Below are 12262 nucleotides of genomic sequence, written 5' to 3' on the forward strand. Positions count from 1 at the left end.
CATCGTCCCATGACCCAGAACATTGCCCCATGACCCAGCAGAACATCGTCCCATGACCCAGCAGAACATTGCCCCATGACCCAGCAGAACATTTCCCCATGACCCAGCAGAACATCGCCCCATTACCCAGAACATCGTCCCATGACCCAGCAGAACATTGCCCCATGACCCAGTAGAACATCGCCCTATGACCCAGCAGAACATTACCCCATGACCCAGGAGACCATCGCCCCATGACCCAGCAGAACATTGCCCCATTACCCAGCAGAACATCACCCCATGACCCAGCAGAACATCGCCCCATTACCCAGAACATCGTCCCATGACCCAGCAGAACATCGTCCCATGACCCAGCAGAACATCGTCCCATGACCCAGCAGAACATCGTCCCATGACCCAGCAGAACATCGTCCCATGACCCAGCAGAACATTGTCCCAGCAGAACATCGCCCTGTGACCCAGCAGAACATCGTCCCATGACCCAGCAGAGCATCGTCCCACGACCCAGCAGAACATCGTCCCATGACCCAGCAGAGCATCGTCCCATGACCCAGCAGAACATCGTCCCATGACCCAGCAGAACATTGCCCCATGACCCAGCAGAACATCGTCCCATGACCCAGCAGAACATTGCCCCATGACCCAGCAGAACATTGCCCCATGACCCAGCAGAACATCGCCCCATTACCCAGAACATCGTCCCATGACCCAGCAGAACATTGCCCCATGACCCAGTAGAACATCGCCCTATGACCCAGCAGAACATTACCCCATGACCCAAGAGACCATCGCCCCATGACCCAGCAGAACATTGCCCCATTACCCAGCAGAACATCACCCCATGACCCTGCAGAACATCGCCCCATTACCCAGAACATCGTCCCATGACCCAGCAGAACATCGTCCCATGACCCAGCAGAACATCGTCCCATGACCCAGCAGAACATCGTCCCATGACCCAGCAGAACATCGCCCTATGACCCAGCAGAACATCGTCCCATGACCCAGCAGAACATCGCCTCATGACCCAGCAGAACATCGTCCCATGACCCAGCAGAACATCGTCCCATGACCCAGCAGAACATCGTCCCATGACCCAGCAGAACATCGTCCCATGACCCAGCAGAACATTGCCCCAGCAGAACATCGCCCTGTGACCCAGCAGAACATCGTCCCATGACCCAGCAGAGCATCGTCCCACGACCCAGCACAACATCGTCCCATGACCCAGCAGAGCATCGTCCCATGACCCAGCAGAACATCGTCCCATGACCCAGCAGAACATTGCCCCATGACCCAGCAGAACATCGTCCCATGACCCAGCAGAACATTGCCCCATGACCCAGCAGAACATTGCCCCATGACCCAGCAGAACATCGCCCCATTACCCAGAACATCGTCCCATGACCCAGCAGAACATTGCCCCATGACCCAGTAGAACATCGCCCTATGACCCAGCAGAACATTACCCCATGACCCAGGAGACCATCGCCCCATGACCCAGCAGAACATTGCCCCATTACCTAGCAGAACATCACCCCATGACCCAGCAGAACATCGCCCCATTACCCAGAACATCGTCCCATGACCCAGCAGAACATCGTCCCATGACCCAGCAGAACATCGTCCCATGACCCAGAACATCGTCCCATGACCCAGCAGAACATCGCCCTATGACCCAGCAGAACATCGTCCCATGACCCAGCAGAACATCGTCCCATGACCCAGCAGAACATTGCCCCAGCAGAACATCGCCCTGTGACCCAGCAGAACATCGTCCCATGACCCAGCAGAACATCGTCCCATGACCCAGTAGAACATCGTCCCATGACCCAGCAGAACATCGTCCCATGACCCAGCAGAACATTGCCCCAGCAGAACATCGCCCTGTGACCCAGCAGAGCATCGTCCCATGACCCAGCAGAGAATCGTCCCATGACCCAGCAGAGCATCGTCCCATGACCCAGCAGAACATCGTCCCATGACCCAGCAGAGCATCGTCCCATGACCCAGCAGAACATCGCCCCATGACCCAGCAGAACATCGCCCCATGACCCAGCAGAACATCGTCCCATGACCCAGCAGAACATTGCCCCATGACCCAGCAGAACATTGCCCCATGACCCAGCAGAACATCGTCCCATGACCCAGCAGAACATCGCCCCATGACCCAGCAGAACATCGTCCCATGACCCAGCAGAACATCGTCCCATGACCCAGCAGAACATCGTCCCATGACCCAGCAGAACATCGTCCCATGACCCAGCAGAACATCGTCCCATGACCCAGCAGAACATCGTCCCATGACCCAGCAGAACATTGCCCCAGCAGAACATCGCCCTGTGACCCAGCAGAACATCGTCCCATGACCCAGCAGAGCATCTTCCCACGACCCAGCAGAACATCGTCCCATGACCCAGCAGAGCATCGTCCCATGACCCAGCAGAACATCGTCCCATGACCCAGAACATTGCCCCATGACCCAGCAGAACATCGTCCCATGACCCAGCAGAACATTGCCCCATGACCCAGCAGAACATTTCCCCATGACCCAGCAGAACATCGCCCCATTACCCAGAACATCGTCCCATGACCCAGCAGAACATTGCCCCATGACCCAGTAGAACATCGCCCTATGACCCAGCAGAACATTACCCCATGACCCAGGAGACCATCGCCCCATGACCCAGCAGAACATTGCCCCATTACCCAGCAGAACATCACCCCATGACCCAGCAGAACATCGCCCCATTACCCAGAACATCGTCCCATGACCCAGCAGAACATCGTCCCATGACCCAGCAGAACATCGTCCCATGACCCAGCAGAACATCGTCCCATGACCCAGCAGAACATCGTCCCATGACCCAGCAGAACATTGTCCCAGCAGAACATCGCCCTGTGACCCAGCAGAACATCGTCCCATGACCCAGCAGAGCATCGTCCCACGACCCAGCAGAACATCGTCCCATGACCCAGCAGAGCATCGTCCCATGACCCAGCAGAACATCGTCCCATGACCCAGCAGAACATTGCCCCATGACCCAGCAGAACATCGTCCCATGACCCAGCAGAACATTGCCCCATGACCCAGCAGAACATTGCCCCATGACCCAGCAGAACATCGCCCCATTACCCAGAACATCGTCCCATGACCCAGCAGAACATTGCCCCATGACCCAGTAGAACATCGCCCTATGACCCAGCAGAACATTACCCCATGACCCAAGAGACCATCGCCCCATGACCCAGCAGAACATTGCCCCATTACCCAGCAGAACATCACCCCATGACCCTGCAGAACATCGCCCCATTACCCAGAACATCGTCCCATGACCCAGCAGAACATCGTCCCATGACCCAGCAGAACATCGTCCCATGACCCAGCAGAACATCGTCCCATGACCCAGCAGAACATCGCCCTATGACCCAGCAGAACATCGTCCCATGACCCAGCAGAACATCGCCTCATGACCCAGCAGAACATCGTCCCATGACCCAGCAGAACATCGTCCCATGACCCAGCAGAACATCGTCCCATGACCCAGCAGAACATCGTCCCATGACCCAGCAGAACATTGCCCCAGCAGAACATCGCCCTGTGACCCAGCAGAACATCGTCCCATGACCCAGCAGAACATCGTCTCATGACCCAGCAGAACATCGTCCCATGACCCAGCAGAACATCGTCCCATGACCCAGCAGAACATTGCCCCAGCAGAACATCGCCCTGTGACCCAGCAGAGCATCGTCCCATGACCCAGCAGAGCATCGTCCCATGACCCAGCAGAGCATCGTCCCATGACCCAGCAGAACATCGTCCCATGACCCAGCAGAACATCGTCCCATGACCCAGCAGAGCATCGTCCCATGACCCAGCAGAACATCGTCCCATGACCCAGCAGAACATCGCCCCATGACCCAGCAGAACATCGTCCCATGACCCAGCAGAACATCGTCCCATGACCCAGCAGAACATCGTCCCATGACCCAGCAGAGCATCGTCCCATGACCCAGCAGAACATCGTCCCATGACCCAGCAGAACATCGTCCCATGACCCAGCAGAACATCGTCCCATGACCCAGCAGAGCATGGTCCCATGACCCAGCAGAACATCGTCCCATGACCCAGCAGAACATCGCCCCATGACTCAGCAGAACATCGCCCCATGACCCAGCAGAACATCGCCCCATGACCCAGCAGAACATCGTCCCATGACCCAGCAGAACATCGTCCCATGACCCAGCAGAACATCGCCCCATGACCCAGCAGAACATCGCCCCATGACCCAGCAGAGCATCGTCCCATGACCCAGCAGAACATCGTCCCATGACCCAGCAGAACATCGCCCCATGACCCAGCAGAACATCGTCCCATGACCCAGCAGAACATCGCCCCATGACCCAGCAGAACATCGCCCCATGACCCAGCAGAACATCGCCCCATGACCCAGCAGAACATCGTCCCATGACCCAGCAGAACATCGTCCCATGACCCAGCAGAACATCGTCCCATGACCCAGCAGAACGTCGTCCCATGACCCAGCAGAACATTGCCCCATGACCCAGCAGAACATTGCCCCATGACCCAGGAGAACATCCCCCGTCACCCAGTAGAACATCTCTATCATCCAGCAGGAAATCCCCCATCACTCCGTATCATTCCCTCAAGCCCCTCCATATACTGGGGACACCCCACAAGACCCGCTGTATACTATTTACTATGTTGTTCACATCACCTATGGGTGGCTTTAATGTTCTGGTTGGCAGCTGTCTACAGACACCACAGCGCCTATTTATGACTGATAATGCTGGCAGTGCCAGCCTGGCACCGCTCCCTACACTCCTGATGGCCAATAGCTCTCACCTCTGTAGCCATGGTAACTGCAGGACTGACCACAAGAGCATACCATGCGATCAGCTGACCAATCAGGAGGCCACACACAGGTGAGGAGTGAGGGGCGGGGCTTGTCTGTGAGAAGGCGGGAAAGACTGAGAGACCAGAAATCGCGCACACTACAGATACAGGGGTGGCCCCGGACAGGAGGGCCCTCAGCTCCTGGGCCCCTGCAGCTGCACAGGTTGCTCCATAGGTCTGCCTGCCCCTGGATATAATCTATGTGTACACTGTATACAGATACCAGTCATATATCATCGCCCATACACTATATACAGGCAGACATGGCAGCAGGGTATTTATAGCTTCCTCTTAGTGTTTAGTTTTTTTTTTTTAGGACTTTAAAAGATAGAACATCAGTCTATCCTGCCTTATACTCTGCACTGACAACTGTGAGTAATTTATCATTTCTAGGGTAACTTTCTAAGTGTGAGACTGCAACTGCCATTTACTTATACTGTATAAACGGGTACATTACTTATCAAAAATGGGTATTAGGCTACTTTCACACTGGCGTTTTTTGCCAGACGTCGCAATGCGTCGTTTATGGCAAAAAACGCATCCTGCAAAGTTGTTTGCAGGATGCGTTTTTGCCCTATAGATTATAACATTAGCGACGCATTGTGACGCTTTGCCACACGTAACCGTCGTGCGACGGTTGCGCCGTGTTGTGGCGGACCGCCGGGAGCAAAAAACGTTACATGTAACGTTTTTTGCTCCTGACGGACCGCTTCTTCCGACCGCGTATGCGCGGCCGGAACTCCGCCCCCACCTCCCCGCACCTCACAATGGGGCAGCGGATGCGCCGGAGAAATGCATCCGCTGCACCCGTTGTGCAGTGCATCAAACGCTAGCATCGGAATCTCTGCCCGACGCATTGCGACGGGGAGATTCCGACGCTAGTGTGAAAGTAGCCTAATACTCCAGAGCTGCGCTCACTATGGCTGGTTTCACAGTAGCGTTCGGCAGGGCTGCGGATGAAAGCCTTCTTCCTCCGTTAAGCCCCGCCCACATGTTAGGGCATGTTAGGTTAGGCTATGGGTTGAACTAGATGGACTTAGACTTCCTTCAACATTAATAACTATGTTACTATGTTGCGTTCGATGCAGTTCAGCACAGCGTCAAAATGACGCCTCCGGAGGCATCCCCATACATCCGCAGGCATCCCCGTACATCCGCAGGCATCCCCGTACATCCGCAGGCATCCCCGTACATCCGCAGGCATCCCCGTACATCCGCAGGCATCCCCCTACATCCGCAGGCATCCCCCTACATCCGCAGGCTTCCCCGTACATCCGCAGGCATCCCCGTACATCCGCAGGCATCCCCCTACATCCGCAGGCATCCCCCTACATCCGCAGGCATCCCCCTACATCCGCAGGCATCCCCCTACATCCGCAGGCATCCCCGTACATCCGCAGGCTTCCCCATACATCCGCAGGCATCCCCGTACATCCGCAGGCATCCCCCTACATCCGCAGGCATCCCCCTACATCCGCAGGCATCCCCCTACATCCGCAGGCTTCCCCGTACATCCGCAGGCATCCCCGTACATCCGCAGGCATCCCCATACATCCGCAAGGCATCCCCATGCCCTGCGTACCCAATGTTAAAGGGAACCTGTCACCCCCTCAGGCGTTTATAACTAAAAGAGCCATCTTGTGCTGCACTAATGCTGCATTCTGACAAGGTGGATCTTTTAGTTCCGCAGAAATAATCTTTTTTTTAAATTTGTCCCTCATACCTTGAAATCGTCCTGGGGGCAGGTCTTTCCCCCCCTAATCCAGACACACCACCGCCGTCACTCATGGCCTCTTGGTGCCAGGCACTTCCTCCTCAGCATTATTCACTTGTCCCGCGGCCTGCGCAGTCATCTTATGCCTTGGGCATGCGCAGTTAGCGCTGCCCGTCCACTGACATCACTTGATGTCTTGCTGTCTGCACCTCCGTGGACGTGCGGCCCGAGATCCCGCCCTGCAGTCTCTCCTGATTTATTCACACTGCGGGGCTGGGATTCTTGGGCATGCGCAGTAGTTCTCTGCGGCTCTCTCTCCGCCTTCCTCATACTGTGCAGCATCAGATATCGTCAGAATCCTCTGATGCTGCACAGTATGAGGAAGGCGGAGGGAGAGCCGAAGATAAATACTGTGCATGCCCAAGAATCCCAGCCCCGCAGTGTGAATAAATCAGGAGAGACTGCGGGGCGGGATCTCGGGCCGTGCGTGCACGCAGGTGCAGTCAGCAAGACATCAAGTGATGTCAGTGGACGGGCAACGCTAACTGCGCATGTCCAAGGCATAAGATGACTGCGCAGGCGCCGGGACAAGTGAATAATGCTGAGGAGGAGGTGCCCGGCGCTAAGAGGCCATGATTGACGGCTCTGGTGCGTCTGGATTAGGGGGGGAAAGACCTGTCCCCAGGACGATTTCAAGGTATGAGGGACAAATTTCAAAAAAGATTATTTCTGCGGTTACAGCACCCAGAACTAAAAGCCACCTTGTCAGAATGCAGCATTAGTGCTGCACAAGGTGGCTCTTTTAGTTACAAACGCCAGGGGGGGGGGGGGTGACGGGTTCCCTTTAACATTGGGTACACAGGGCATGTGTATGTGGCCTCCACGTGCCTGTATGACCTCCCTACAATGCCTGGGCATGCTCCTGATGAGGCTACGGATGGTCTCCTGAGGGATCTCCTCCCAGACCTGGACTAAAGCATCTGCCAACTCATGGACAGTCTGTGGTGCAAAGTGACGTTGGTGGATGGTGCAAGACATGATGTCCCAGATGTGTTCAATCGGATTCAGGTCTGGGGAACGGGTGGCCAGTTCATAGCTTCAATGCCTTCATCTTGCAGGAACTGCTGACACACCAGCCACATGAGGTCTGGCATTGTCCTGTATTAGGAGGAACCCAGGGGCAACCACACCAGCATATGGTCTCACAAGGGGTCTGAGGATCTCATCTCGGTACCTAATGGCAGTCAGGCTACGTGTGGACGTTTTTGCACTCAGACCATCCTCATGGAGTCGGTTTCTAACAGTTTGTGCAGGCACATGCACATTTGTGGCCTGCTGAAGGTCATTTTGCAGGGCTCTGGCAGTGCTCCTCCTGTTCCTCCTTGCACCAAGGCAGAGGTAGCAGTCCTGCTGCTGGGTTGTTGTCCTCCTACGGCCCCCTCCAAGTCTCCTGGTGTACTGGCCTGTCTCCTGGTAGCACATCCAGCCTCTGGACACTACGCTGACAGACACAGCAAACCTTGCCACAACTCGCATTGATGTGCCACCCTGGATGAGCTGCACGATCTGAGCCACTTGTGTGGGTTGTAGAGTCCGTCTCATACTACCACAAGTGTGAAATCACAACCAACATTCAAAAGTGACCAAAACATCAGCCAGAAAGCATTGGTACAGAGATGTGGTCTGTGGTCCCCACCTGCAGAACCACTCCTTTATTGAGTGTGCCTTGATAATTGCCAATAATTTCCATCTGTTGTCTATTTCATTTGCACAACAGCATGTGAAATTGTCAAGCAGTGTTGCTTCCTAAGTGGACAGTGTGATTTCACAGAAGTTTAATTTACTTGGAGTTATGTTCTGTTGTTTGTGTTCCCTTTATTTTTAGAGCAGTGTACATTGGATTACTTATCCTGACATTCTGTAATTACATTGCTGCTTGTTTTTACTGGAAACAGTCAGCAGGCTGGTGAGCAGACACTTCAGTAATTGTTCTCTTGCGCTCCTATAATGTAGCAGAAAGTTGTAAGACTTTTCCTTATCCAGTTATTACGTAAGATTGGAAAACCCATTTAAAACCACCTTCCAGAAGAAGATGCTTCAAGGATTCACATTCTCGGTACAGTGCGCCCTCAGTGCCCGTCCAGGGCTGTTCTGCATAGCGGAGCGTGAGCTCTTGGGACCAGTCGTATTGCTATAACAGATCAATAGTGACCAGGGACCAGCCATATAGTGGATGTGATGAATGAATGGGTGTAAATATTGCCACTACTCAGAGGCAGCCTACAGCTCCATTTAAAGGGGCTGAGCTGCAGCTCAATCAAAGCCCCCCCAAGTGTCAAAGGAACACACAGCGAGTGACAAAACACACAGTGAGCCGTGTTTGATCTGTACAGGTATCCCACTGAGATGATAGGGACACATGATGGGGCACAAGTGTGAGAATGGAGGCTTGTGTGTGCCACATTTGCTGTTTGTGTGCTCCTCTTAGATGGCTGATTATTTATGGAGATTCTGCAATTACTAAAGGACCTACCTGAAATTAAAATCCCCTAACATGTTGCTGCAGGGACCTCTGACCCTCTCTTCACATGTCCAGTTGTCATTCGCTTGGAACAGATTTGGGTACAAACGGAACAAAGACGGCTGTACATTAGGGTTTCTGTTTTTCATCTGTTCTTGTCCCATTCACAATGGATCCGTTTTTACTGCAGGAGTCTATGGACACCTCTAGTACCCTGGGCACGCCAACACTTACCGAACTGACCTGTTAGCGGTGTCATCACGAATTACTGTCCATTATTACGGTATCTATCTTTTCTACACTTCTTATATTGAAGAGCATGGATCCAGTTGGTATCCAGTTTTTTGGGAAGGCTGGACAAAAGTTTTGTAGACAGTATTTTTTTGTGATCTAACTTAAAAATAATGATTGCAGAAAGAAAGGAGTAGAAGGAGTAGCTTTTTACTATGTCCTTCACATGTCACCATGTCCAAGCATGCTCCGATTAGCTGACCACACTCATCTGTTCAAGAGTTGCCGCCGTATGGTGACGACTTTTCACTAAGGCCAAGTTCACACGTCGCAGATTCTACAGTAATTTACTGTACAATACAAGTAAATGGGTTTTTCAAAATCTCAGGACTAAAATCCACACGAAAATGAATGCATGGAGCCTTTATTAAATCTGCAGCCTGCTCACGATTATGCATATTTTCATTGTGGTCTTCTCATATTCAATAATTTAGTAAGTGGGGTGAAATCCACAAGTGACACGTGGAGTTTGCGGATTTGTAACCAAATTTGCAGGGGTAATATATTGCAATGCGTGAATAGAACCTATGGATGTTTCCTTAAAAACATATTGACCACATGACCACCTCAACGCCATCGGAGCTCCTGCAACCCCCAACCTACTGTCTCCTTCCCCATAATCCTGTAGAATGTAAGCAAGGGCAGGGTCCTCGCCCCTCTGTACCAGTCTGTCATTGTTAGTTTGTTTACTGTAAGTGATATTTGTATTTTGCTGTAACCCCTTCTCATGTACAGCACCATGGAATTAATGGTGCTATATTAATAAATAATAATAATATTGTCAGTCCTAGTGCACAGCGGACCACAGAACACATGGACCGGTCACGTCTGCAGAATTCAGAGATTGAGCTTGGCTTTATGCAGAGGTTACACGAGTGCATTAAAAATCCTTGTTTTTGTTCATCCAGACATCTGTTCTTAAAAATGCTAAATAATGAAAGGGACAATTCATTTTTTTTTCTCTGAAATCTTTGCAATAGATCCGTTAAGAGCAGATACAATACAGCCAGAGCCTGCAGTGCATCTAATCTTTGGCACAACCATTGAAATGTATGGGCCATATACATATAACGTGTTACTGGCAATGACTTGTCACAATATAACAACTTCTTTACATTTATCCACACACAATATTTTGGAACCCGTTCCTATAGTTGCAGCAAAGCGTGGTCGGAGGGGTTGGCAAGATTTGATGCGGCATGCCTAATAACGCTGTAGGAATGTACTTCTTTGTGATCCGCAGGTTTATGTGGATTTCCCCACCACACAGGACATCGCTGATGGTATTTTAATTGGCTTTCTATGAAACGGGCCCTAGTCTGTGTCAGCATTGGGAGGATAGATTGCAGCTTATTACACATGATCATACGTTATCGGCATTAAATCATAGAAGTCTACGATAATATGTAGGATTAGATGGGAGCCCACCAGTAAGATGAGACAACTCTTCCAATTCAGTTATAAGCTGATCGTGGTGACGTATGTTTTGTCGATGTCGGACACTTTTTTTTTTTTAGGATCTTTAAAGTAAGATATGAAGTGATATCGGAGTCCATAAGTGCAAGGTCTAAGGCCTGTAGGGTTTGTTTGGGGTTATAGGCTGTGACGGTGTCACATATAGTGATGGTATATAGACAGCCATTCTGTCTGATATCTATCACTCCAGAAATATCCAACTTGCTGAAGTGCTGGTTATTAGCGACGCTTATTGTGGTGAGAATTCCGTGGATATTTCCTAGTGGTTAATTTGAAGCAATATTTGAGGACGCAGTGAGGCGTGCAAACATGGACGGACAGGTAAATCTTATATGTTCTATCTTATAGGGGCCAACATGTAACTACAGATGCCAGCCCTCTAGGAGACCGCAGCGGTGGATGGTTTCCTGCGACACACTTTCTAAAAACCGTAAGTCTACTCCCCATAAAACTACATACAAGAAGTAGAGGTGAAGAATAGGATAAGTCAGGACTTACCTGGGTCGTGAAATGGGACCAGTACGTAGGTGCTGATGGCTTTGGTCCTGCGATTCAGAGTGCGCTCCAGGATCCGGTTGGCTCCTTCAATCACTTGTCTCAGGTCATCATACATGGAGCCGGTCACATCAAACACGAAGGCTAAAGAAGGGGCAGCGCTGTCACCGGGGTCCCCAACGCTCACCTGAGCCAAGGCAAAGGTGAGCAGTACAAGGTACAGACCTGAAGCCATTACCCCAAATGTGTTCAGATGCTGCCGGGCTGAGATGGCCCCTGTAGTGTCCTTGTATATGGCCAGCCTGCTGTATAGCCTCTGCTTACATGACCCGGTCTATTGCTCCTGCAGCCTCAGTGCAGCTTTATAGGAGAAACCTGCCCCCACTGCTTCTTACAAACTTTTGGAAAAAGAAGCTCAGCCCCTTACAGCAAACAAAGAGACCCCTCCCTGCCTCCTGCATGGAGCTGGCCCAGAAAAAGCCAAAAAGTCTCCGGATACCTGAGAGGGGGTGAATGAGGAACATACCCCCGGCCTGATAGGGCACCCCCCACAGCTTCTCCTCACAGCACCCCGAGTCCTATTCTTCTTATTTTCCATTCTTCCAGCTTTCCAAGTACAAAACCTGCCATCATACAAAGTCTCTGTGAGGAACCAACTCCAAAACCCGCAGAAAGAGCCAGGGATAAAACGATTAATCAAAATAAATCGGATAAAGATGCAAATATTATAAGAAAATTAATATAAGTTACAGGACATGTCCCAGTGGCTCCAAAATTGTATCTTATAAACATTGGGGGAAAAAAACACAAAATTGGGAATAACTTTTCTTTTTTCACAGACTGACAT

At 51.6% G+C, this 12262-nt stretch overlaps 1 protein-coding gene across 1 annotated transcript in view; it reads right to left on the reverse strand.

Annotated features, from left to right (window-relative positions):
* Positions 1-11758, reverse strand: part of HMCN2 (hemicentin 2) — a 159595-nt gene extending 147837 nt beyond the window's left edge. Inside the window, exon 1 of the mRNA XM_069747494.1 lies at positions 11419-11758. Within this exon, the coding sequence (XP_069603595.1) occupies positions 11419-11650 (232 nt within the window). The 5' untranslated portion in view covers positions 11651-11758. The remainder of the gene's footprint in view (positions 1-11418) is intronic.
* Positions 11759-12262: the final 504 nt, after the last annotated feature.

The sequence above is a fragment of the Ranitomeya imitator genome, chromosome 2 (assembly GCF_032444005.1).
Source record: "Ranitomeya imitator isolate aRanImi1 chromosome 2, aRanImi1.pri, whole genome shotgun sequence".
NCBI classification, from domain to species: Eukaryota; Metazoa; Chordata; class Amphibia; order Anura; family Dendrobatidae; genus Ranitomeya; species Ranitomeya imitator.